Raw genomic sequence first — 26,286 nt, 5'->3', positions numbered from 1 at the left:
AACAGCCCGCCACACCCCCCCCCCCCCCCCCCCCCCCCCCGCAGCTACAGCCTACAGCCTCCTGACTCTTCCAGAGCCTCCAGGCCTGCTTGGAAGTGGCCAAGAGGATGTGAAGAGCCCAGGGGGTAGGACTAAGACGCAGCCTTAGCTTGGATCCCCAGCACCATGCAAACCAAGCGTGGTTGTATGACCTGTGAGCTCACACTTAGGAAATAGAGGCAGGAGGAGCAGGAATTCACGGTGTGTGACCTGTGATCTCACACTTAGGAGGTAGAGCAGGAGGAGCAGGAGTTCAGGGTCAGTCTTGGCTGCACCGTGAGATTCTGTCCCCAAAAACAAACCAGGAAGGAAAGGGCTGGTGCTCCTGGTCTGGGGGAGGGCCTCGCTGCTGCTTCTGTGTGGGAGGAGAGGCCCTAGATGGAGACGCGGGCAAGGCCATGCTGGTGAGCCCAGTCTTGATTTCAGATGCAGTAGGGAGCCATGGAGCATGGTTGAGCATGGTTGAGGTCCCTAATCATATTCTAGAATGTTCCATGCTAAACTCACTGATCAGTCTGCAGCACAAGCCTCTCCCTAGAAGTTCATCCCCATGAGGACAGAAATCTCTCCCTCTGTTTTGTTTTTATGAGCAATAGGAGCCATGAAGCTGGGCGTGGCGATGCACATCTTTAATCCCAGCACTCAGGAGGCAGAGGCAGGTGGATCTCTGTGAGTTCAAGGCCAGCCTGGTCTACAGAGTGAGCTCTAGGACAGCCAGTGAATATAAACAGGATACATAGTGAGATCCTGTCTCAAACAAGCAATAAAGAGGGGTAGGGGCATGGGAAGGGTTTTGTTCCCAGAAATACTATTTCAGGCACACTTACTATTACTGGCCCATTTGAGAGGAGAGAAGGGGCCCTAGTGGTCAGGGTGCCCTTATGCTCAGGATGGTCTCATTACGAAAGTGATATTGCAATGGCAGTTACAGGAGCGGAGGGCACGTGACAACCCAGGACAGTCACCAGGGTCCTCTCATTCCTAGGCAAGCTGAGATGGTCAATGTGTGAATGGCTTTCTCAGGAGGGAGCAGTCCAGAGTCTCTGAGGTTGCAGCGTCCAGGCTGCATTTGGTGGAGTGGGGGTTAGCCACGAACCCTTGTAGGTTCCTGTTCTAGGTGGTTCCGGGGTGCAGGTATGTGCTCAGTCATGTTTAGTGGTGAGAACAGGCTGTGCCTGTTCAGCTCCAGTGCCCACGGCAATCAGAGGAACAGACTGAGCTTATCGGGCTTTATCAGGTTTGTGGAGGAGTGGTCAGAGACTGTGGCAGAAAGTGGGGCACATCTCCTGAGGTTCACATGTCACATTCTGACCACAGAGTTTTGGTCAACCCGCACACACCGTCTCTGAATGGAACCGAAGGTGTTCTCCTCAAAACAGGCAGGGTTTTGAGCAGTGTTTAGGTTTCCCAGCTTGATGAAGGCTGGACATTGAACAGCACCTGAAAGAGAAAGAGAGGGGTGAGGAGAGGGAGAAAGAGAGAACTAGAGAAGACTAGAAAGGCCATTGCTGTGCCTCAGGAACGAGGGGGCGATGGTCTCATCCCATGCCTGGGGTGCTGATGGCTGATCTGTCTGTCTCCACAGCTTGCCCTCCCCCATCTGCGGAAGTGCAGAGGCAACATCATCAACATCTCCAGCCTGGTTGGGACCATCGGCCAGTCCCAGGCAGTCACCTACGTGGCCACCAAGGTAGGCCATTCCTCTCCTCCATGGCTCTTTCCTGGCTCCTTGGGCCTTGGCTTTGAGCCTGGAACTTCTTTTTTGTTTTGGTTGTTTTTCCCCTCAGAGGGGTTTCTCTGTGTAGCTTTGGAACCTGCCTATTCTGGAACTCTGTAGGCCAGGCTGGCTTCTAACTCACAGAGATCCACCTGCCTCTGCCTCCCAAGTGCTGGGATTAAAGGTGTGTGCTACCACCTCCCAGGTTTAACTAGCTCTTATAACTTAAATGAACCCGTTTCTATTAATCTATCTTCTCTTACCACACTTCTTTCTCGTCTCCTGGCATCTCTTGCATGCCTAGATTCTTTTCCTACTTCCTCTCTTTCTGCCCGGAAGTCCCACCTATGCTGCCTGCCTAACTACTGACCAATCACAGCAATATACCTTCACACAGAGTGTAAATATCCCACAACATTTCCCCCTGTTGTCTAAAAAGGAAAGGTTTTAGCTCTAACTCAGTAAAACTATGTAAAACAGGAACAATTATCAGCAAGAATTACATTCACAGTGTTTAGTCCATATGTACTTGGCAAGTTCAGAGAAAGTCTGTGTTAACTACCTTAGCGAGGCCAGAGTTTTATACCTAAACCATTTCCAATCTGTATTATCACTCTAAAAATAACATCTTCTTAGAAAAATCACTTAAGCTTTTATGTTTCTCAACCTTATAAATTTTATCTCTCATGTAAGTTCTTTCTGAATTTGGTAACAAGGAAAACTGTATGCTATTGAGTCTTCAGTCCCCATCAGAGACCTAAGAAGGGCATAATATTACCTGAGTAAACAGGAAGTGTGGTGCAGACAGAGACAGCTGGCTATCTGGACAGTCACCCAGTGTTCCTCTGTGGCATTGGGGCTTCCATCTTCAGTCTACAGATTTTCTGTGAAGCAGGAGTTTTAAAGGACTGTCCTACCTTGTCTTGGCAAAGCTCAGCAGCCACTTTCTTTTGTGTCTTTGTTGTCCAGTTTGGACAGCAAACTCTCAGCAGTCAAGGCAAGGGCAGTTTCTTGCCCAGTGGCTAACTTTGCCACAACAAAAGCAGATTCTATATGGAGGTTCTTCAATGCCCATCATCTTTTTTGAAAATTGGTGCTGCCAGGAGCAGATGTGTCTCACTACCATGAAGAGTCTTATTTAATTAAAATATTTTAAATGCCACATTCTGTAGAATCTGAAGTGTTTGAAGATCATCTATCTATGTAAATCATATCATATAACCTTGAGAATATATCTAATATGACTAAAAGTTTTATTATATTGCATTTCTTATCTTAAATAGTTTTTAATAATAGTCTTTACAGACTAGAACTATACTTTTTAAAATGAGTTCCATCAATATACAGAAATCCATACCAATGTAATATATTTGAGACTAGGGGTTGTTCAAAAGTTGACTCAGCAACCCACCCTTTTATCCATCATTTCTATATATAACCCCCCTTTTTCCCTTCAGAAAGGGATCTCTGAATCTAGTCTCCTTTGTTCAGCTTTTTTCCTGACCGTGACCTGAAGGTGTAAGTCACAAACAATCCCACACCAGTCTGGAATTATGATTAATAGAATGGTTATTTATTTAAGGGGGAAAAACTTACAGATCTCTGTCCCAGATAACAGCCCTCTGTGCAATCAGGAAGGGAGCCCAGTCGCTGGAAGCTGGGCCAGAAGCCGGAGAACGAGCGGAGGGAAGTTGCTGCTTTTTTAAAGAGAGAGAGACCACATCCCAATGGGCTGGTATCTCAGTGGCTATTGGCTGAAGGAGCGGAAGGAGCTCCAGCAACCATGACCAACAACAACTTGTACCTATCCCATGATGATAAACATCCATTATCCACTGAATGACCAATAATCATCCACCCCACCTCTCAGGAATGTGGGTGTCATGTTCTCTAGGCTGTTGTCTGGGGGCAATGGTATCTTTAGGGGATCCCAAGAAAATTGGGCTAGTGCTCAAGTTCTGGGATAGCTAGGTTTGGTGGGAAAATGTAAGGCTTATCTGAAGACTGGCTGGAGTAGTCTGTGAGGCTGGACCATCTCAGTTAGCAGCTTTGAAGTTGCCCTGGATGCAGAACTCGGAGAAAACTGCAGCAGAGGTGTTCTGAGAGCATGGATCACCTGAGCTACTTGTCTTTAGACAAGCTACGTGTATGCTCCTTTTTCTGAAGGCACAGACGTTTAAAGGTAACACACATACCTGCATTAACACAACTATGGAGTGTGCAGTGTGCACAGTTAGCTAGAGACTCTTTGTTTTATGTGTGAGTAGGTGAAAGGCATCTGTCAACTTTATAAGCCCTTTTGGACTGTATAGCTGAACCTCTGTCCATGCCATGGGAAAGATGAGTCATGAGCACTCTGTACCAACAAGATTCAGTCTCAGAGCTGTTCCCACAGTAGAAGGATCAGCATATACGTCACGTCACCTGTCTTGTAGTCTTTTCTGTCTTTTCCTCTCATGTTGGTAGCCAAGATCCTCAGGAGGTCTCCCTGCTCAAATCTGATCTCATTTAACTTTGAAGGAATCCATAGCTTTTCATTTCCTGTGGAAACAAAGGCGTAGCTCTCACCCAGTGCAGCACTTTTCTCGGCTTCCATTCTGAATCTAAGACATCCCTAAAGTACATAGGCTGGTTTAATCAGCAGGCCCTTCCCTACATAGTGTCTCTCAGCAGATGTTGTTTTCGTACATTCAGAAAATTCAAAGTCAGCAAAACGCCATACAGGCTCCAGATGCCCTGTGCATTCCCCATCTTCAGGTGGCTTATTTTTATTATTATTCTTTCAAGACTTTATTTTTAAATTATTCTTTTTTAAAGATTTATTAATTATGTATACAGCATCAGCCTGCATGTATTCCTGCAGGCCAGAAGAGGGCACCAGATCTCATCATAGATGGTTGTGAGCCACCATGTGGTTGCTGAAAATTGAACTAAGGACCTCTGGAAGAACAGTCAGTGCTCTTAACCTCTGAGCCATCTCTCAGCCCCTAAACTATTTCTTTCTATGACTGTTTATACCCATTTCTCTTCCTTCCTTCCTTCCTTCCTTCCTTCCTTCCTTCCTTCCTTCCTTCCTTCCTTCCTTCCTTCCAACATTTAAGCACATTTTAAAGCATTCTGTACCTGTTCAGAGTTTCTTTTTGGCCTGGACCCAGCTTTGCTAACTACCCACAACGTTCTCTGACCGCATAAGCCAAAGTTTAAACGGTTAGATATCAGCTAGGCCTCCAATACTGGGCTCTGGAGGCTGACTTGCCCCCTTGGTTCCCTGACCGCCTAACCTCACGCCAGCTGGTAAGGACAGGAGTCACATTTTCCACCCCGGCCCTGGGAAATTAATGAGCTTACTTTCCTTGTGGTTGTGCCCCACATTGAGTGTGTGTGTATATGCACTGGGGTTGTGCCCCACATTGAGGGTGTATGTATACACACTGGGCTTGTGCCATACACTGGGCGTGTGTGTATGAGCACTGGGGTTGTGCCCCACATTGAGGGTGTATGTATATGCACTGGGGTTGTGCCACACACTGGGTGTGTATATATACACACTGGGGTTGTGCCCCACATTTAAGGTGTATGTATATGCAATGGGGTTGTGCCCCACATTGGGTGTGTATGTATACGCACTGGGTGCCTTTCTGGTTCACACTGACTTTAGAACAGGGAATCTGATCCCCTGGAACTGGGCCACCATGTGGTGCTGGGAATGGAACCTGGTTCCCTACAAGAGCAGCCTGTGCTCTTAACTGCTGAGCCATCTCTCCAGCTCTGATTTTTTAAATTGCATTTTTTTTTTCGAGGCAGGGTTTCTCTGGAGCTTTGGATCCTTTCCTGGAACTAGCTCTGTAGCGGGCTGGCCTCAAACTCACAGAGATCCAAACTCACAGAGATCCGCCTGCCTCTGCCTCCTGAGTGCTGGGATTAAAGGCGTGCACCACCACCGCCCCGCTTTAAATTACATTTTTCTTTATTGCATGTGTCGATCTCTGTGTGTGTGTGCATGTCACAGCACACACATGTAGGTCAGAGGACGACGTAGAGGAGTTAGCTCTCTCCCTTCACCATGTGGGTACCAGGGATCAAACTCATATTGTCAGGCTGGGCAGCAAGTGCCTTTAATGCTCAGCCTGCCTGAAAGACCCTTCCTGATTCTGTTTGAACCAAAGTCTCACCCTGCAACCTGGGTTGGTATTGAGTTCATGGCAATCCACCTGTCTCAGCCACCCAAGTTCTGGGATCAACAGTATCAAAACCCATGAATGTCCACACTGCCTCCCTCAGTCAGTCCAGAGTTATCGCAGCCCTGTAACAAACTGGCGTGCACAGAGCCCATGTGCAGGGAATGTCTGCAAGATGCAAGACTAATCTAAAGCTTGCTGGCTCCTGGTGGAAGAGGAGGTTGGGAGGGACTCCATCCACAGAGACTTAACCCTTTCTGGTCTCTGCTTCTGCAGGGGGCAGTGACAGCCATGACGAAAGCCCTGGCCTTGGATGAGAGCAGATATGGTGTCCGTGTCAACTGGTGAGCTGATCAAACAGTCGGGGCAGCTGGGGATGCCAGGCCAGAGTTAGCACAAGTTTCTCTTCCTCTCTCCCTTCTCCAGCATCTCCCCAGGGAACATCTGGACTCCACTGTGGGAAGAGCTGGCGGCCTCCACCTCAGACCCCAGTGCCACCATCCTAGAAGGCACCTTGGCCCAGGTAGGAGCAGTTGAGAGCTGGGAGGTATGGATGTAACTGGGGAGAGGGTACAGATCAGACGGGCAGTCGGGGTCTTTCTCTCCTCCTCCTTCCTCTCTCGGAGCTTCATGTAATCCAGACCGGCTTGGCCCTTGATATGTAGCTGCACCCTTTCTGCTTCCCCTTCCTGAGTGCTGGAGTCACAGACACGTACCGGTTCTCATGTGTTCACACGGGCACACTGGCCGCCTGTCTCGCTCTAGCTCAGGCAGGCCTCTTCTGAGATGACAGGTGTGAACTAACTGCCTAAGGAAGACTACTCCTAATTTTTTCTCTCCCTTCCCTCCCCAGCCCCTGGGCCGTATGGGCCAGCCAGCTGAGGTGGGAGCTGCAGCTGTGTTCCTGGCCTCTGAAGCCACCTTCTGTACAGGGCTTGAGCTTCTTGTGACAGGGGGTGCAGAATTGGGGTATGGGCGCAAGTCTACTAGGAGCAGCCTCTTGGAAACCCCTAGTCTCCCACCCTAATTCCCACTGACTATTTCCTACCTATCTCTTTCCCTTTCCTTTCTGTTTTTGTGTAGTACTGGAGATTAAACCTAGGACTTTTTTTTTGTGCTAGACAGAGCTCCACCACTGAATGATTGGGGGTTCTAGGAAGGGGATCTACCACTGAGCCACACCCCAGTGCCTCACTGGGGGTTCTAGGCAGAGCTCCACCACTGAATGACACCGGGGTACCTCATTGGGGCTTCTAGGCAGGGCTCCACCACTGACTGTCAGTTCACAAAGAAACTCAGGACTTCTCCTCAGTCATACCTTGGTGTGATCATCATTTCATCCGCGAACCACAACCGCAGCCCCTCACTGGGGGATTCTAGGCAGGGGCTCTACCACCGAGCCACACCTCTGGAACTTTAGATCTTTACTGGGGGATTCTAGTCATATGCTCTACCACTGTCCCAAACTCCTGCTTCTCACTACAAGTTGCCCCTCCCTCAACTAGCATTTCCCCCCTCAAATTTTTAACTGTACCCCCTATCTCCCAGGGTTTGAAAGACCTGGATAAATCCAGACCCCCCCAAAATAGAGCCAAAAATCTAAGCAGGAAGAAAAGAGCCAAAAATCTAGGTTAGCCGGATCAGTAACTCTGTTTTAGGAACTAGCTGAAGATAAATTTAGATTATAATCTTGAGAAACAGGGAGTTACCCCCTGGTGATTATCACTGGTATTTTCGGGATTTTTCAATGATCCCTGGTATTTTTTTTTAATATTTATTTCTTTATTATGTGTACAGCATTCCTTCCATGTGTGCCCACAAGCCAGAAGGGGGCACCAGGTCTCATTATAGATGGCTGTGAGCCACCATGTGGTTGCTGGGAATTGAACTCAGGACCTCTGGAAGAGCAGTCAGTGCTCTTAACCACTGAGCCATCTCTCCAGCCCAATCCCTGGTATTTTTGAAATTTTCCAATGACGACCTCCCTACCCCCTTTGGATTACTGAGCTGTGGTTTCTTTCCTTAAATACCCCTTCTCCCAGCTACTCGGGGTCGAACTCTCTACCCCTGCGTGGGAAATGAGTTTCGGCCCAGTGCACTGGCTCCTGTTGTGTCAATAAACCTCGTGTGATTGCAGCATGGACGGTCTCTTGTGAGTTCCTGGAGGGTCCGGTCTTTCAGGTTCACCCCAACAACCTTAGACTCTATCCACTGACTATTCGTCCTGGTGTCATAAGGAAAACTTGTATCCAGAAAGGAAACATCATATTTATTTCCTGTTCTTTACCACAAGTTTGTCCACACTAGCTTTGTCTTCTTCCCAGCTACCTTTATGCCACGTGGGTATTTCTGACTCCAAAGAGACCTGGCAGCAGAAGCGAGTGGTCGCCAGGGAGCGCGGTTCTGCTTCACCTGGTGCTAATTAAAAGGCCCGCTGGGGAGGATAAATTAAGTGGTAATTGACAGATAATGGAGAAGACACAAAAGCGGCTGCTTTTATTCTCGGCGCTTGCGGGAGAGGAGTTTTGCGCTCTTTGCCAGCGCGATGGGAGGTGGTTTGGAGACAGGATCTTGAGTGCTGAGGCGGCGAGGAGTTGAGACATTTGGGTCAGAGGGAGGGGGCTGGGACTTGTAGCGCTAGGTTTGGGACTGAAGGACACTGCGGGGGTGCGCTGGGGAAAGAACAGGCCCTGGACACTCCCCAGGTTGGGCGCGGGGTGCAGCAGCTTCCCCACACCCCAGGTGAGGGGGTGGAACTGCTAGGCTGCTGTGGATTGGCCAAGGCAGGGGTGTGCGGCAATCACTGATTGGCTGTGGCGGGGGCGGTTGCTGCCGTGGGTTCCGCCGCTGGGCAGTTCGGAGATCTTAGGCGAGGAGGGAGGGTTTAGCGCGAGAGAGCGGGAGATTAGGGGCGGGAAGGTGGGGGTGGGTCGGGGGAAGCGGAAGGGTGGCATAGGCAAGGTCTGCGGGAGCGGGTGTGTGGTTTGGTTACTGCAGCCTGGGGCAGTCTGAAGAACAGTGTTGGGATTTGAGAGAGTTGGAGCTGTAGTCTGAGAATCTGCTGCAGAAGTACACAGACACGGGATTAACTATACACAGTTAGCCCGTGTGTGTGTGTGTGTGTGTGTGTGTGTGTGTGTGTGTGTGTGTGTGTGTAAGAGAGAGATTTCTGAGTGGGAAAAACCTAACCTCCTGTGCATAGTGTGTGACTTCTGATGGGAAAATCTTGTGTCAAGTGACCAAGAAGCACAATATGGAAGGACATTGCCACAGCTGGCTGGACAACACTGTAATCCCTGTACTTGCGAAACTGAGAGAATGGCAAGCTTGAAGAGTGAGATCCTGTATAAATGTATTGTGTGTGTATGTGTGTGTATTGTAATTACAAAGAACAAGCTATCCCCCACCCAATCCTCTTTCTACACGGTCCTGTTCTTTTGTTTCATTTGTTTGAAACCAGAGACTAGCCCTCTCACTTAGGATGCTCTCATGTTTGCAGCAAATCCCCTGCCTCAGCTTTCAGAGTGTTGGGATTGCAAGTAGGGGCCACCAGGCCCATTCTCAAATGTCCTTTCTCTGCACCCACAGCCATTTACAGTGCGCTTTTCCTTGTTATCCATGTACTGGTGACGGAAGGAGCTCACTGACCCCCGCCTCGGCGACTTCGCCAACAAAGATCCTCTGAAGATGCATGTTTTTGTTGTTTTATTTCTAGAAAATCTTTTCACGTTTTTATTTTATGCGTATGAGTGTATTGCCTGCATGCATGTAAGCTTACCATGTGCATGTCTCGTGTCTGTGGAGTTGAGAAGAGGTCCACAGATCCCTTGGACCTGGAGTTACAGTTGTGAGCCACTGTGTGGGTGCTGGGAACCAAACCCAGTGCTCCGGAAGAGCAGCCAGTGTTTCTGACTGAGCCCTCTTTCTTTTGACATTGTCTCACTATATAGCTCTGACTGGTCTGGAACTCATTAGGTGGACCAGGACGGGCTTGAACTCACGGAAATCCTCCTGCCTGTGCCTCCAAAGTGCTAGAGTTAAAGGCATACTCCATCACACCCAGCAATATAATTTTTCTAAAAAGGAGATGTTACTTCGGTGGTTAGAGCGCTTCCCTAACATACGTGAGGCCACGGGTTTAGTACCCAAGTACTGCAAAAGCAAACGGAGCCAAAGCTCGCTTGGCTGGGGCCGAGCAGGGCCGGGTGGAGGCCAAGAGGAGGCCAGGATGGAGCGAGTGCATGCCAGTTCTGGACTGTTCCCGCCTATGTTCTCTGCAGCAGACCTGGGTCCCCGAGGTCCTATACTCAGAAAGGCCTGGCTGAAGTGAGGCCCGCAGAGAGCAGCCATGTGCGGGAGGGGGGAGTGAGCAGGGCGGGGCCGGAATGCCTTTACCAGGCCGCGCCCCAGGCAGGCACAGTTACGGTCTGCACGGATCATGGCCGCAGCGGTTCTACGGCAGGTGGGTGCGTGGCTGACCAGCGTTGGGGCCTCTAGGGATCCCGATGGGGGGCACACTTCCGGATGGACCACCGGCGTGCAGCCTTTCCGACTGAGCGTCTTTCCTCTGTGCCTCGGGTTCCGCTACGGGACGCAGAGGCGGATGGGGCCCCTTGGAAAGCAGCACCGGCCTTTAACGGGCGGCAGCGCGGGTAGACACGGGTGGGGTGCGGGAGGTACCTGACGCGAGGATCCGTGGACCGGGAGGTCGGACGTGAGGAGCATGGAGGAGGGCATGGGAGAAGTACAGGATGGACTGGTTTTGAAGAAGTTTTGGCTGGGGCGTGCAGCCTGCGGGTTTTCAGGGCCGGTCCTCTTGTGTTCCTTTAGACGAGGGGCCCCTAACCTCGGGAACTTGGCGTATAACTAGCCACAGAGTCTTGGCTGGGAACTGGACCCAAGATCTTATTTCTTGGAACAAAGAGCACATAAAGACGTGTGTAGTGTCTGTCTGAGGCTCTGTACGTGGTTTTGTAATCTGTATGTCAAAATGACACAGATCTCCAGACAACAGTACCCAGTGCTTACAGAAGGTGCCAAGCAGCAGAGTTTTGGAGTCAAGATCTTAAGAAAACATGATTTACAAGTGAGGACACAACAGTTGGGCCATACATAACTTTGGGGAAATGTTTGCTGTTAGCTCTCAGTACAGACTTAGGAATTCCTGAACAGACCTGTACATCTCCCGGTTCTAGAGACAGACAGAAATGTTGTAGACAGACACTGTCTTGGGCTGTGACAGGATAGCAATTTAGGTTTTGATCGTGTAGTGGCCTTGGATGGTACAACTTTGCTATCTTGGGCCAGTCCCCGTTCAAATGGGACAGATCTGGGTTCTGAGGAAGAAGGCAGTTTTCAGAGCTAGGAGTGCCCAGTGGTGAGTGCCCACACGGGGAAATCCAGAGTAGAAGGGAGACATTGCTGGCTGGGGCCTGGCAAGGACTATCTTGCAGGGACTAGTTAGTCTAGATTGACATTGGAGCGGTTCTTGGGTCTGAAAGAAACAGCCCCGAGACTTGCCAAGGACAATCCTAGGCTGTAGAGGGAAAACAGCCCTATGTTAGGACAGCATGTGGCTGTGCCAGGGACAGTCCTGAGGTGACAGGTTGTAATACAGAGAGCACTGGATTTGTGCAAGTCTGATGGAAGTCCAGGATGCACTCAAAGCATCCCGGGGCTATGAGAAGACCTGTGCTGGGATTTGGTAGAGAGTGCAGGGACAGTTACCTGAGTCAGGACAGCACTGTACCGTGATCCTAGGTGGACGGAGCTGTGACAAGACCAAGACCAGCCCTGATCTTTGACAGACACCTGGGCTGTGTTGGGTTCAGCAGTTCAGAGCTTTCTGGGACATGAAGGGAACACCACCATGTCACACAGAACCCTGCCCCGCACCCTCCCCTATATTCACCTTTAATTTCTTTGCTTTGTCTTTCTTCCCTCCTTCCTTTCTTTTTTTCAAGACAGGGTTTCTCTGTAGCTTTGGAGCCTATCCTGGAACTAGCTCTTGTAGACCAGGCTGGCCCCAAACTCAGAGATCTGCCTGCCTCTGCCTCCCGAGGGCTGGGATTAAAGGCATGCGCCACCACAAGCTCCCTTTCAATTTCTTAACTCAGTTTAACCGTTTACACTTCATCCCTGTAGCCCACCTGCCATTTTAATGCCCCCTTCGGGCTTAAATCCCATAGTGTAGGCTTTCTTTGAGCCAAGAGAAGACTGCTGGCCTTTGAATTGCCTCAGGAAGGTGAAGGTGGCACTTCATTGTCACCAAGGCTCTGTGGCCAGTTCAGACATTATATCTGAACCAGGTCCGAGGCTATGTGATGTTTCTCTATCTGCTTTTTCCTGGATCTCTTTAGCTTGGTCCAGGCTCGAACTTAGATCTTCCTGCCTCAGCCTCCAGAGTCCTGTGACTATAGGTGTGTACCATCAAACACAGCTTAGAGGTTTTTTTTTTTTGGCCTGGCTCCCTGCTTCTCCCTCTTCCCCTAGTGTTGCCCACCTGCCCCGTTATGTTTTTATTTATTTGGTATGTGAATCTGTGTGGGGTCATGGTGCCTGTGTGGGGGTCAGGATAATGAGTCGGTTGGTTCTGTCCTTCAGTTGGCTACAAGTGGGTCCCGGGTATTAAATTCGGGTTCTCAGGCTGTGGACAGGTGGTGCCTCCATTTCTTTTCTCTTTCTTTTTTTTTCTTTTCTTTTTTTTTTTTTTTTTTTTTTTTTTTTTTTTTTTTTTTTTTTTTTGAAACAGGGTTTCTCTATGTATAGACCAGGCTGGCTTTGAACTCAGAGCTCTGCCTGTCTTTGTCTCTCCAGTGCAGGGAGTAAAGGTGTTTACCCCATATCTGATTCCATCTCATTATTATTAAAATAGAGTCTTATGGCCAGATGGTGGTGGTGCACGCCTTTAATCCCAGCACTCAGGAGGTAGAGGCAGGTGGATCTCTGTGAGTTCAAGGCTAGCCTGGTCTGCAAGAGCTAGTTCCAGGACAGCTAGGACTGTTACACAGAGAAACCCTGCCTCTAAAAAACAAAACACAAACAAACAAAAAGATAGGGTTTTATATAAACCAGGCTGGCCTCAATCTTGCTACAAATTCAAGGATGGCCTTGGATTGCTGACCTTCCTTTCTCTACCTCCCCGGTGCTAGGATTGCTGGGTATGTGTGCTGCCAGAGACAGAAACCCTAGGGCTCCAGCATCCCAGGCAAGCATTCTACCAACTGAATAACCCCAGCTCCATTTTTTTCACCCCTTCATCTCTGTATCTCTTTCCTGCATTGCTCAGCTTCTCCGGCTCACTGTATTTTTTTTTTTGTTGTTGTTGCCTCCATGCTGGCTGCCCTGCCCAGGGTGGCTTGTCTTTCCCCATACTATGAGTGTCTGGTGCATGGTGGCAGTGTTGGGCAAACTTCATGTCACCACCCTGAGACACAGGAGGGTTTGCCGCTCTCAGATCACCCAGAAGCCCTCAGTCGCCACACCGTGACCATGGGCTGGAGCTATGGGCACAGTTGGTAAATACTTGCTGCCTGATCATGAAAGCCTGAGTTTAATCCATGGAACCTGGTCGGTGGGGTGGGGGGAGTGCAGTGACTCCCTCTTAAAATATCATTGTTGGCAAGGCGGAGACTGGAGGGTCCCTGAGCCAAATTGGTAAACTCCAGAACACAATCATATTCCTTGTCAAAAAAACAGGATGGGGGGCTGGAGAGATGGCTCAGTGGTTAAGAGCACTGGCTGCTCTTCCAGAGGTCCTGAGTTCAATTCCCAGCAACCACATAATGGCTCACAACCATCTGTAATGAGATCTGGTGCCCTCTTCTGGCCCGCAGATGTACACGCAGGCAGAACACTGTGTACATAATAAATAAATAAATCTTTAAAAAAAAAAAAACAAAACAGGATGGGCTGTGGGGGGTGACAAACACCTTTGATCCCAGCACTCAGGAGGCAGAGGCTGGTGGATCTCAGAGTTCAAGGCCAGCCTGGTCAACAGCGAGTTTCAGAACAGCCAGGACTAAGTAGTAAGACCTTGTCTCAAAGCAAACAAACAAACAAAAAGCAGAATGGGGGGCTGGAGAGATGGCAGTGGCTAAGCACACTGCCTGCTCTTCCAGAGGACCCAGGTTCAACTCCCAGCACCCACATGGCAGCTCCCAGCTGTCTGTAACGCCAGTTCCATGAGATCTGATCCCCTCACACAGACACATAAAAACAAACAACCAACAAAAACCAGGCTGGACATCACCTGAGGAATGACATCTGAGTTTGGCCTCCGTACGCACGTCCACAGATGTCCATATGCACCTTCACATGGTGCACCACATGCACACACACACACACACACACAGAGTCATCTTCTCTGAGCCAGGTGTCACCACACACGCCTGTCATCCCAGCTCGTGCAGGGTCTAAGGCAGGAAAATCCTGACTTCAAGACTGGACTACAGAGTGAGTTTGAGGGCAGTAGGCACCTTAGTGAGACCCTGTCTCGACCCCTCCCCTCAAAAAAAATAGTACTTCCTGGCCCAGACTCATCCACATGACATCCAAGACTCACCTACTGACCGCTGACCTTTGCTGGATGCCCCTTCTTACCGGCCACCATCAGCTCTCCCAGCAGGAACAGGCTATTATCCTTCCTGTGTTCCTCAAACCCAGGACCCGGGTGCTTCTCTGTGGCCTGCAGAGAAAAGCATGAGGTCAGAAGTCAACAGGAAGGGGCCTCCTGTTACACAGCTAGTTCCATATACCATGCAGCTTCAGGGAGGGTCTGTAGGGATATGTGCCCTTCAGCCATTGACAGTGACAAGCACGGCGTGGCTGCCCATGTAAGGGCCTTCCAGCCGTGTGGCTGGGGCTGTAGCCATGCCAGCCAGTGACACATTCCTAAAGAGAAAGCACTGGGACCCCTCGCAGGAGGGAGGAGGGCTGGAATCTGGCACCTGTGGGCCTGAGGGAAGAAGATTAAAGAGGAGAACCACTGGGTCTGAGGGAGGAGAGCAGGAGTCTGGGGCCCTGGGTTTAATGGAGAAGCACATGGCCTTTACACCTAGGCCTGAGGGGGGAGGTTTGGGGTCTGCGCTGCTCAATCTGGGATAAGGAGGACCAATCCTTTTCTAACTCTCGTCAGATTTTGGACCCCCCAAGCCAGGAGTGTCCCCTTACCTGCTCACTGTCCCTGGTCGTTGTCTAAGCTGGTAACAAGCTGTGACCAAAGGTCTCTAGTAGAAGGCACGCCCCTGTCGACTTTGCCCTGCATGGTGGAGGGGCGGGAGCTGACTTTGCTCTTTCTGGGGATAGTCATCCCAGTGGGGACGTGGGCCGAGCACAGGGTCTGTCTAGAATGTGCTGGGACTGTGACAGAGCCAGCCTCATGGGCCTCCCCAGCCAGGGTGGCAGCCGGGTGCCAGGATGCCTGCTCTTCCTGGCTCTTGCCTTGCTCATATTTACTTCTCTTGTCATCCCAGGTCCAGGCCCCAAAACTTCTCCCTGTCTCCTGGTTTCTGTGTGGGCCCAGAAGATGTGTGTCTTCCAACTTCAAGGTAAAGGGGGCCCTGGGTGTAGGGGAGGAAGCCTGGGTCTGTCCGCTGTTCTGGAGGGAGGCCAGGTCTCATCTCTCCCTGGCTTAGTCGTCTGCTCCCAGGTGTTGTAAAGAGATAATGGCATCTCTCAGAAGGCTCGTGGAGCCTGGTCCTCTGTGGGGCCGAGGCCGGGGCCGTGGAAGCTCTCGTCTCTCAGGCTGGGGACTTCAGGCTGCTGAGCTGCTGTCTGGTTGTTGCTTCCTCTCAGGCTGCAGACCTCCAGGTTCAGGTGACCAGGGAGCCACAGAAGAAGCCAGGCCCCAGCCAGCCATTGCTGTTTGGAAAGACATTCACAGACCACATGCTGATGGTGGAGTGGACCAAGAAGACAGGCTGGAGCCGGCCAAGGATCCAGCCCTTCCAGAACCTCACGCTGCACCCGGCCTGTTCGGCCCTGCACTACTCTCTGCAGGTGGGACCGGCTGCCCCTGTCGGCCACCCTGCTGCCTCTCTGCCGTGCACCTGCCCGACTTCACCTCTCTGGGGCTTTGCATGCTCCGTCCTTCATGGGTCTGTCATCTTTTCCCGAGATCACCTGTGCTCTGGGACCTAGACTATGTGGCAGTCGCTTCCTGGGATGAGCAGATCTTGGCTTTGTTGGAACTCTGTGCTCTGAAAGCAAGTGGGGTTCCCCTGGCAAAGAAGAGGAGGGACAGCTCCTGCAGACAGAGAGGCTTGGTTGGCAGACACTGGAGTCTCCGTGTGGCCCTGGAGGCCTAGGATGCCATCAGGGCCACAGTGATGAGGACCTTTGGAGAAGTCTGAACAGGGACTGACCCAGCCTGGATATAATAAGACTGCCTCAGGCCCTGTGGGAAGTAATATAATTCCAGCACTCAGGAGGTTGAGGCAGGAGGCTAGCCAGGGCTATAGATGAGACCCTAAGCTGTTGTTGAAAGACTAGCGACCTGACTTCCTGTGGCACTCCTTCCGGAGCCTTGCCCATCTTTCTGCAGCACAGTTTCTGTTGACAGAGGCCTCCTTAGATGGTCCCCTGATGTCGGACATCTGGCTTCTTTTCATCCCTGAGACATGATAAGGAATGCTGCAATAATAGCCAATATCACTTTCTCTGAATGCAAGTATGTCTGCCCAGTTTCCAGTCCTAGTGAGTCAAAGGGCAGGTGTGCCATTTTGAGCAGTGTTACTAAACTATTCTCTGTAACGTGTATCAATTTCCACACTCACCGCCCCAGCCTGTTTCTCAGAAAGAAGCCTTGCCAAACTGCTCGAGTTCTTCCAGTCGCCGAAGAGCTTTTTTAAGTTCTCAGAATGATTTCCCCCTGATTGTGTGTGAAGTCAGGGATTGACATAGTGTCTTTCTCCATTGTTCTCCATCCTGGTTTTGAGACAGGGTCTTTTTTGTTTGTTTGTTTTTTGTATTCCAAACAGGTTTCTCTGTGTAGCTTTGGAGTCTGTCCTGGAACTTTCTTTGTAGACCAGGCTGGCCTCGAACTCACAGAGATCCACCTGTCTCTGCTTCCCAAGTGCTGGAATTAAAGGTGTGCGCCACCACTGCCCGGCCTATTTATTTTTATTTTATATGTATGAGTTTTTGCACACATAGAGTTGTGTCTGTGTATTGCTGTGCATGCAGTCCCTGCAGAGGCCAGAAGAGGGCACCAATCCGTTGGAGCTGGAGTTAGTGATTGTGAGTCTCCGTGGAGGGCCTAGAAATGGAACCTGGTTCCACTGGAAGAGCTGCCGAACTCTTAACCACTGGGACATTGTTCCAGCTCCCTAGGATAGACCTTAAAAACTATGCAGGAGAACTTTGTATATTAAATGAGCTTTTGTTTCCTTGCATGGGGTGATTTTGAGACAGGACCTCGCGCTGTGGGCCAGGCTCCCCCAACGGCTCCTCCTGCGTAGTTGAGTGAAAAGGCTTGACCTCCACGGCTGCCTTGCCTGTGCTCTCTGAAGTCTCTATGCCTTTGTCTCCGTCAGTCTGCCTTTCTCCGTCTCCATTTGTCTCTTGCTATCTGGATGCTGAGGGACCCAGCCCTGAGCACCCCTCCCCCACCTGTCCCCGTAGCTCTTTGAGGGCCTGAAAGCATACAAAGGCAGAGACCAGCAGGTACGCCTCTTCCGGCCGTGGCTCAACATGGACAGGATGCTACGTTCTGCAAGGCGCCTCTGCTTGCCAGTGAGTGTCCAGTCTGCCCTGGAAGGAGAGAGGGTAGAGGGTGGCTGAGCGAACCCGGAGCCCTGACTCCTACGGGATCCACCCAGGACTTTGACAAGCAGGAGCTGTTGGAGTGCATCCGCCGGCTCATTGAAGTGGACAAAGACTGGGTTCCCGACAGCCATGGAAGCAGCCTCTACGTGCGGCCCGTGCTGATCGGGAATGAGGTGGGCATTGCCGTGGGAGCTGCTGGTGTGGGGCCATTCACATCCGCATCGGCATCAGGGGAACGCACAGGCTGAGCCTGGACCCCAGGCTCTGAGGGAAGGGGCTGGGCCTAGAGCTCTGAGTCTAAGGGAGGAGGAGGCTGGAGTGTGGACCCTTGATCTGACGCTGTCCCTATGCCCATCATAGCCCTCGCTGGGTGTCGGCCTGGTCACACAAGCCCTCCTGTATGTCATTCTTTGCCCCGTGAGCTCCTACTTCCCTGGAGACTCCATGACCCCTGTCTCCCTCCTGGCTGACCCCACGTTCATCAGAGCCTGGATGGGTGGGGTCGGTGACTACAAGGTCGGGGGGTAAGTAGTTTCCCACATCCGTAAGTAGCTGTGCCGTGGCAGGGGTGGGGTGTGCTGTGGAAGGGTGAGCCGTACCCCACGTGCAGCCATCGTACTCCACATGCTTCTTGTTTGGGGCCGGGCCTGGTTCTGGCTTGGAGAGCCATTGTCACTGGCTCTGTGGTTGGGCCCTGGGCTTTGTGTCCTGTGTCTGACACTAACCGTGAAAGGAGCATGGGATGCATTCTCACGGCAAAGGGCTCAGAGATGGGAGGGTCAGCCAGAAGGTCGAGCCCCTCGAAACCTCTAGAAAGCAAGATTCCCTTAGCTCTTCCTTCTGTTCCCTGGTACCTGTGCTGGGTGGAATCTCCATTTATAGCTCCCTGCATTCCTCGGGCCTCAGTCCCTATGCGTCCCACCGTGCTGTGTTGCTGAAAGCCAGCAAAGGTGGCTGAGTCTTCTGAGGGCAGGTCAGGTGCTGGCTACTGGCATATTGGAATGAGGAAATGTGGCCACACAGGCAGGGTACTCAGGTCCTCTCAGAACCTCCTGAGGTCTTCCTGGTGTCAGGCCCTGTGGTAAGAAAGTGTGGCCACACAGGCAGGGTACTCAGGTCCTCTCAGAACCTCCTGAGGTCTTCCTGGTGTCGGGCCCTGTGTTGGCTGCAGCTGGTACACAGATAAGGCCAAGCCAGTCCCCCCCCCCCCCCCCCGAGGGCTGCTGGGAACTCAAGTGAGAGTTCAGAGTTCTGTGGAAGCTCCATGTAAGAGGTGACACTTCATTTGTGGTTTCTTGGCTATAGCGGTAGTAAGAGAAGCCAGGCATGGTGGCATATGGCCATGTATGCTATGTAGTCATTGCGCCTCAGTCGACTGAGGCAGGAGGACTATACAAGAAAGCTAGCAGGCAAGGATCAGCAGTAGAGCCCCTGCCTTGTATCCCCCAGAGAGGGGTTGGAGAGAGAGTTCAGCAATAGAGTATTTACCTAGCATGCGGGCAGTCCTGAGTTCAAACCCCGCTAACCTATCATTTTCTAACTCTGGGCCCTCGTAAATGGGCTGGCGGGACAGGATCACGATTGGCACAGGGGAGACAGACAAGACCAGTTTTCATACAAGGCTCAGAACTGGCTTGGGCTCCTTTCCTGAGACAGCAGGAGCACTGGGTGACGTAAGAGGTGAAGCCTGGGGTGGGTGACACACTGCAGGTCAAAACAGGACAGAAACCAGTGTGGGGGTTCACAGTGACAGCCCCAGCACCTGGGAGGTCAGGAATTCAAGACTGACTTCAGCTCATTGTGCTTTGGAGGCCAACTTCTGCTACCAGAGACCCTGGCCCCAGACCATCTGGGTGTGGTGACAGCCTTTAATCCTAGCGATGCAGAGGTCTGGTCTACAGAGTGAGTTCCAGGACAGCCAGGGATACACAGAGAAACCCTGCATCAAAATACACAAAACCAAAAAAGGAGAGTAGAGTTAAGTAAGCCAAACCACCGGCATCACCGTGCCTGTAGTTTCAGGACTTATTGGTGGGGAGAGGAAGGACTGAGAGGCAGGAAAGGGCCCCACAGGGCCCTAACTTTGACCCCAACTGCTAGCTAAGAATTCTGTCTTGTGGATGTGGGAGCCCTCCCAGGAGGGCTGTGGGCTGGGAAGGAGACTCCTCCTTGGCTGTGTTTGGGGAGTATGGAGGGTCTCTGCCCAGTCTGACCAGGCTGCCCTCTAGGAATTACGGGCCCACTGTGGCCCTGCAGCAAGAAGCCCAGAAGAAGGGCTGCGAGCAAGTCCTCTGGCTGTACGGGCCGGACCACCAGCTCACCGAGGTGGGCACCATGAACATCTTCGTCTACTGGACTCACAAGGACGGGGGTGAGCCTACCCATGACCCAACCCACACCCTGAATGATGTCCTGCCCAATTCCTACTGGGTTGCAAGGCCGCAGAGTCCTGGGCAGGTTGCTTCTAAGAGAAAGGGGAGGTCATTTAAGGGTGGGAGGCAGTGACACCCATCTGTCATCCCTGACTTAGTCCTGGAGCTGGCAACCCCCCCACTGGATGGCATCATCCTGCCAGGAGTGGTACGACAAAGCCTGCTGGACCTGGCTAGGACCTGGGTAAGGCCTGTGCGGCCCATGCCGTGCCCCTCTTCTCTGGGTCCGCCTGTGGACCTCTGTCTTCCCCAGCGGCCTTAGTGGGGCAGTGATGCTGGTCTGCAGCAGGGCGGGAGTCCCGGGACTGAGTTTCTGCCCCCTTGTTATGCAGGGTGAGTTCCGCGTGGCAGAGCGCAAGGTCACCATGGAGGAACTGAAGCGGGCGCTGGAGGAGGGCCGCGTGCGGGAAGTCTTTGGCTCAGGCACCGCTTGTCAGGTCTGCCCAGTGCATCAAATCCTGTACGAAGGCAAGGTGAGCCAGAGCTGCCAGGATAGGTGGGAGAGAAAGGGGGAGTGCCCATCCTCACGGCTTCTTTGCCTCAGCAACTCCACATTCCTACCATGGAGAACGGGCCGGAGCTCATCCTGCGCTTCCAGAAGGAGTTGAAGGCTATTCAGGTGAGCTCGGGATTGGCAACGCTGATAATGGGTCCTGCCCCCTCCTCCAATGCCTGTGGCCAGAAGCACGGGCATTTTCCGTGCTTCAGGAGACTTAGGCCCCTTTCCTCGAATCTCTGTGGCTCTGCGTCTGAAGAGAGAACCTCAGTTTTCATGAGTCTTGGGGTCATTGGCCACAAAAATGAGCCTCCCACAACTCCCTAGGGCCATGGGCTGCCCCTTTGGCGTGATAAGCCTTCCTCCCAAAAGTCTCTGGAGCATTCCCATTCTTGTGAGCCAAGAGCGCTTCCAAAAGACCTTTGGGCTCATTTCCCGATGAGCTGGACCCGAGGTGACTGGGTATCCTGGCTCCGTGTTGGCGCCTAGCACTCCATAGTTAGCTGCAAATGCCTTTTCCCAAGCGCCTTCAAGGCTGTGCAACTCCCTGCCTTGCTGTCCTTCTGGACTTATGGGCGGCCCTCAGGGTCTAGGACTACACTTCCCATAAGGTCCTGGGGCTCAGCTCTGTGAGCTGTGAGTTGCGACGTTCCGGGACCTGCTGGGAGTTTATAGTGCAGCTGCCTGAAAGCAGCAACTCGGTTGTCTGCAGTACGGTGCCAGTGCCCACGATTGGATGTTTCCGGTGTGACGCAGCCGGCTATGCCTTCACGGGTTGGATCCGCGGGTCTGTAGCATCCAATCCAGCGTCCTCGCCTCCCAAAGACTCATGAGCAGTGCAATAAAGGTCTGGCCGGACACCTGGGTCTCTGGCGCCCTCACGTGGCCGCTGTGCTCCAAAGCCTTAAGGGCGGGACCCGGACTATTTGAAGCCCGCCTCAAGTGTTGGGTCTCAGGGTTGAGCTCCCCAGCTGCTCCGAAGGGGGACCTTGGCATATTCTCTATCTCCGTTCTCAGGCCGGATCTCCGTGCTCTCCATGATGCATTTTCCCCTCTCTGTACGTGCTGCAATTTTGAAATAAAATGCCAAAGAACAAGACATTGTCATGTTCAAAGCGCCGCCCTGGGATCCTGGGGGTTCAGTACATTTCATCATCAGGGACCCAGCTTGGAGGCGTCTCTGACCTGAGGGTTCCTTCTGTCCTTTAGTATCAAAGCCCACTTACTGAATTCTCCCTGCACTCCTGTCTTGGGTGTAGCCTCACAGTAGTCTCAAGGGATCTCTCAGGATCTTTTCCCTTCTTGTAGGACATTGGGTGCCCAAGCTGTTAGAGCCCACTCCGGCACGAAGCAGTCTGGGATGGGCGCTGGGGCTGAAGAAATGTCAGATTAAGAGGAATAGAGACAGAAAACCTAGGACAGATTGAGTTTATTTTCAGCCAGCAGATATACTAATTCCAGTCAAAGGCAGAACAAAGAGCAGTAATGTCGGTGGGCGGCGGTGGCGCACACCTTTAATCCCAGCACTCACAGGAGACAGAGGCAGGCGGATCTCTGTGAGTTTGAGGTCAGTCTGGTCTACAAGAGCTAGTTCCAGGACAGGCTCCAAAAGCTACAGTGAAGCCCTGTCTTGAAAAATAAAAATAAAAAAAAAAAGAAAAAGAAAAAGAAAAGAACAGCTGACTGTCCTTGGGAGGAAGCTCAAGCGGGTGCGTTATCTTAACACAAGAATTCAGCTAGCAACAAGCAGCTGCTAATCACTAAGGAGGAGTGATTACACCAGCCCAGATCTTAGTAGAATACTGTGCTTTCTCGTGGGCAAAATGCTCCTTCCCCGGGCTAACGCAGTCATTACTCACAGCCCTCAAGTTTACTGGAAAAGGCAGAGCGAGCTTTGGGCTTTGACACAAATGACTTTTTAAAGTCAGTAATGGCTCCAGATGGAAACTGAGTCACACGTGGGATACCACTCTTCATGTGTCTCCCTCAGCCTGAACTCCCTGCCTGGTCTTCTGCCTGTCTCTATGCCCTAGCTTCCTCTTTGTCCTCCTGGCCTTCATCTGCTCTCATCTGACATCAAAAGCTGTATCTGTAATTGTGCCTGTCTCATATGCGTGTCTATTGCTGTGAGGAGACACGAGACACTGTGACCGCGTCAACTCTTATAAAGTAAAACATTTAATTGGGGCGACTTGCTTACAGAGGTTTAGTCCATTCTCATCATGGCAGGGAGCACGGTGGCCTGCAGGCAGACATGGCAGGCGGCACAGGGAGCACGGTGGCCTGTGGGAAGACATGGTGCTGGAGTGACAGCTGAGAGTGCTCCATCTTGCAAGTTTGGGGGTAGCCTGTGCATAGGACACCCCAAAGCCTGTTCCACAGTGACACCCTTGCTAGAGCAAGGCCACACCTGATAGGGTTCACAATAATGGGTTTCCCCACCAGTGCAGTAAGCCAGATCAAACAAACTGAAAAAGTAAAAGAACAGGTTTATTTGAGCAAACTCCCGGGTGAGTCCTCCAGTCCTAGAGATTGGGGCAGAGCAAGCTTGAACTAAAGCAGGGTTTATGCCCAAGGACATCAAAACTGATTGCTTTAGGCGGGGTCTTGTGCTGCAGGCAACTTCAGGGGGGCGGGGTTTCGGACCAAGCAGGAGTGAGCTGGTTCCAGCCAAACACTACCCACTCCAACAAGGCCATAGCTCCTAAAGTGCCATTCGCTATGAGATTATGGGACCAATCATATTCAAAACTCCCACATTCCACTCCTTGGCCCCCATAAGTTTGTAAGTATCCATAATGCAAAATGTCTTTAGTCCAACTTCAAAAGTCCCCATAGTCTATCACAGTCTCAACAATGTTTTAAAGTTCAAAGTCTCTTCTGAGACTTGTGCACTCTCTTAACTATAATCCCCCATAAAATCATAATTCAAAAACAGATCATACACTTTCAGCATATAATAGCACAAGATATGCATTATTTTTCCATGGTTCTATTGTTCTATTATCTATCTATCTATCTATCTATCTATCTATCTATCTATCTATCTATCTATCTATGTTTTTCGAGACAGGGTTTCTCTGTAGCTTTGGAGCCTGTCCTGGCACTAGCTCTTGTAGACAGACCAGGCTGGCCTTGAACTCACAGAGATCCGCCTGCCTCTGCCTCCCAAGTGCTGGGATTATTGTTCCAAAACATAGTGAGAAAATACTGGACCAAAGCAAAACTAAAACCCAGCTGGGTAAACTCCAAACTCGGCATCTCCGTGTCTGGTGTCAAAGCTCTCCAGATCTCCAACTCTGTTCAGCTTTGTTGATCACAACCCATTTCTTTCTCTTGGACTGGTTCCACTCCCTGTAAGCAGCTTCTCTTCAGCAGGTATCCCAGGACGCTGGCATCTCTAACATCTTGGGGTCATCAACGCAACCCTTCACAGCTTCAAACAGTGGCCTCTCTACTAGGTCTCCATTCAGGGACTCCCCTGACACATGCCTGGCCTCAGGGGCTCTATTCCATAACCCCTTTCTTCTCCCCTTAACTCTAAGCCCAGAGCCACGTGGCTGAAGCCACCAAGTTCTTTTGCTTGCTGGGGCTGGAACATGGCCCCTCATTCAATTTCATCTTCACCAGCTTTCTGTCTTCCACTGCCTAAGCCTGGCCGTCCTGAAACTTGCTCTGTAGACAAGGCTGGCCTCAAATTTAGAGATCCAGCAGCCTCTGCCTTCGGAGTGCTGGGATTGAAGGTGTGCGCCGACCAGAGCAGGCTCTAAGACTTTCTCTAGTTCCTTTCAGAAGCTGGAAATGTAGCTGGGTGGGATTTTGCCCTGAGGTCACCACTCCCTTTGTTCCACTTGTTAATCTGTCTATCTCCTGGAACACAGGATTTTGTTCTGATCCACATTTCAGTGTTCTTTTTCTTCTTAAATTTCTCATTTTGTAATTTGCCCTGCTCAGCTCGCTACTTTGCACTATAAGTCTTGAGTCTACACCAGGCTGTTTCGAGATTTCCTCTGCCAATGGAATTAATCCATAACTCTTCACTTTAGTCTAGGCAGATTCTTCAGACAAGGGCAGAAGGCAGCCACATTCTTCAAAATATTACCAGAATGATCTCTAGGCCACATATTAATATTCTCCTCTGATCCTCTTGAGCACCCCCCCCCCCAGCTCATCAGATCACACTCGGCACCGCTGTCTCCCATGCTCCTACTAGGATGGCCCACTATGCAGCGCTTAAAGCATTCCACTCTTTCCTAAGCCAAACTCCCAAAGTCCATATCCCTTCCAACAAAAGCACCGTCAGGCCCATCACAGCAATACCCCAGTCCCTGGTACCAACCTGTCTTGGTTAAGGTTTCTATTGCTGTGAAGAGACACCATGACCATGGCAACTCTTATAAAGGAAAACATTGAACTGTGGTGGCTTACAGTTCAGAGATTCAGTCCATTATCCTCACGGCCAGGGAGCATAGCAGCAGGCAGGCAGATGCAGTGCTGGAGTAGCAGCTGAGAGTCCTGCATCTTGCAGGTAACAGGAATGTAGTGATAAGGAGCGGCAGGCTATGTTCCTGGCACCCGGCCGCCCGCACAGCTAGCTTTATACCCGAAAATAATCACACGGAAACTGTATTCTTTTAAGCACTGCTTGGCCCATTATCTCTAGCCTCTTATTGGCTAGCTCTTACATATTGATCTAAGCCATTTCTAATAATCTGTATAGCCCACGAAGTGGCTTACCAGGGAAGATCTTAACCTGTGTCTGTCTGGAGTGGGAGAATCATGGCGACTGCCTGACTCAGCTTCTTTCTCCTAGCATTCTGTTCTGTTTACTCCTCTTACCTAATTTTCTGTCCTATCAGGCCAAGCAGTTTTCTTTATTAGTTAACCAATGAAAGCAACAGATAAGATGCAAGACCCACCTCCATCACAGGAAGTTGACTGAGAGTCAGTGGGCAGTAGCCCATTCCCACAGTGACACACTTGTTAGAACCAGGCCACACCCACTCCTACAAAGCCTAGCAGTGCCATTCCCTGTGAGATTAAGGGGCCACTTACATTCAGACTATGGCTGCCTCTCAGGGCTGTCACTCCTCCCGGAGTGGAGCAGCAAATAGACTGGAGGCGAGGAGCGAGGCCTGGATTCTCTGACTGTTGCAGGAGTTAGAAGGATCCCACCTTTGTTCCCACTCTGGCTCTTGTGATTCTTGGGTCCCCACCCTTGCCTCCTCACACATATAAGTAATAAGTATCACAGGAGCCTCTAGAGACAGAGCTTAATACAGACCTGGATTCAAATCCGGCCTCTTTGGGGGTTAGCTTTGATTTTGTTTTTGGGCATGCCCTTTTATTGCTGATCAAAGTTGCAGGAGAGAACGAGAGTCTGCGGCACCACTGGGCAGCCATGAGATCGGCATTCCAATGTTTCAGGGCACCAGACTGACCCATTGCCACGTCTTGTTCCCTTTTGCCAATTATTACTCAAGCAAAGGTTAAGGGTCAAGGAGACCCAAGGGAAAATCTGCAGGCCCCTGGGAAGCTTTCTTCCCTCCATCGAAACATCCAGAAAGACTATCTTCCTCCTTCCCTTACTGATAATATGGAATTGACTCACACCAAACCTGGTGGTGCCCTGAAAAGTCCCTCAACCCTCTATAAAAA

At 51.1% G+C, this 26,286-nt stretch overlaps 2 protein-coding genes across 5 annotated transcripts in view; both read left to right on the top strand.

Annotated features, from left to right (window-relative positions):
* Hsd17b14 (hydroxysteroid 17-beta dehydrogenase 14) overlaps positions 1–8,075 on the top strand; it is a 12,368-nt gene extending 4,293 nt beyond the window's left edge. Inside the window, exons 6-9 of the mRNA XM_050121303.1 lie at positions 1,625–1,729; positions 6,211–6,278; positions 6,361–6,457; positions 6,788–8,075. Coding sequence (XP_049977260.1) covers positions 1,625–1,729; positions 6,211–6,278; positions 6,361–6,457; positions 6,788–6,961 — 444 coding nt within the window. The 3' untranslated portion in view covers positions 6,962–8,075. The remainder of the gene's footprint in view (positions 1–1,624; positions 1,730–6,210; positions 6,279–6,360; positions 6,458–6,787) is intronic.
* Positions 8,076–8,199: 124 nt separating this feature from the next.
* Bcat2 (branched chain amino acid transaminase 2) lies at positions 8,200–21,727 on the top strand. 4 transcript variants are annotated; one of them, XM_050121232.1, is made up of 11 exons: positions 10,264–10,396; positions 15,408–15,482; positions 15,730–15,933; positions 17,557–17,667; positions 17,754–17,873; positions 18,061–18,224; positions 19,929–20,071; positions 20,231–20,316; positions 20,465–20,605; positions 20,677–20,751; positions 21,341–21,727. In XM_050121232.1, the coding sequence occupies exons 1-11, from the start codon at positions 10,373–10,375 to the stop codon at positions 21,377–21,379; spliced, it is 1,182 nt and encodes a 393-aa protein (XP_049977189.1). In that variant the 5' UTR covers positions 10,264–10,372; the 3' UTR covers positions 21,380–21,727. The 4 variants fall into 4 exon arrangements, with proteins under 4 accessions (XP_049977186.1, XP_049977188.1, XP_049977189.1 ...); XM_050121230.1 differs by lacking the exon at positions 10,264–10,396 and adding an exon at positions 15,183–15,272; XM_050121229.1 differs by lacking the exon at positions 10,264–10,396 and adding an exon at positions 8,200–10,232 and having other exon boundaries at positions 20,465–20,751.
* Positions 21,728–26,286: the final 4,559 nt, after the last annotated feature.

The sequence above is a fragment of the Alexandromys fortis genome, unplaced genomic scaffold, assembly GCF_014885135.2.
Source record: "Alexandromys fortis isolate MF-2015 unplaced genomic scaffold, M_Fortis_MF-2015_v1.1 scaffold_161, whole genome shotgun sequence".
Taxonomy (NCBI): Eukaryota; Metazoa; Chordata; class Mammalia; order Rodentia; family Cricetidae; genus Alexandromys; species Alexandromys fortis.
This window is presented reverse-complemented; position numbering and strand designations above follow the sequence as displayed.

Bases quoted from the DNA above. Each gene is read 5' to 3' on its own strand.
- Bcat2 (XM_050121229.1), top strand. From the start codon at position 10,176: ATGCCAGTTCTGGACTGTTCCCGCCTATGTTCTCTGCAGCAGACCTGG. The intron at 17,668-17,753 runs GTGAGTGTCCAG...GGATCCACCCAG, and splicing joins CAAGGCGCCTCTGCTTGCCA to GACTTTGACAAGCAGGAGCT. The intron at 18,225-19,928 runs GTAAGTAGTTTC...GCTGCCCTCTAG, and splicing joins GGTGACTACAAGGTCGGGGG to GAATTACGGGCCCACTGTGG.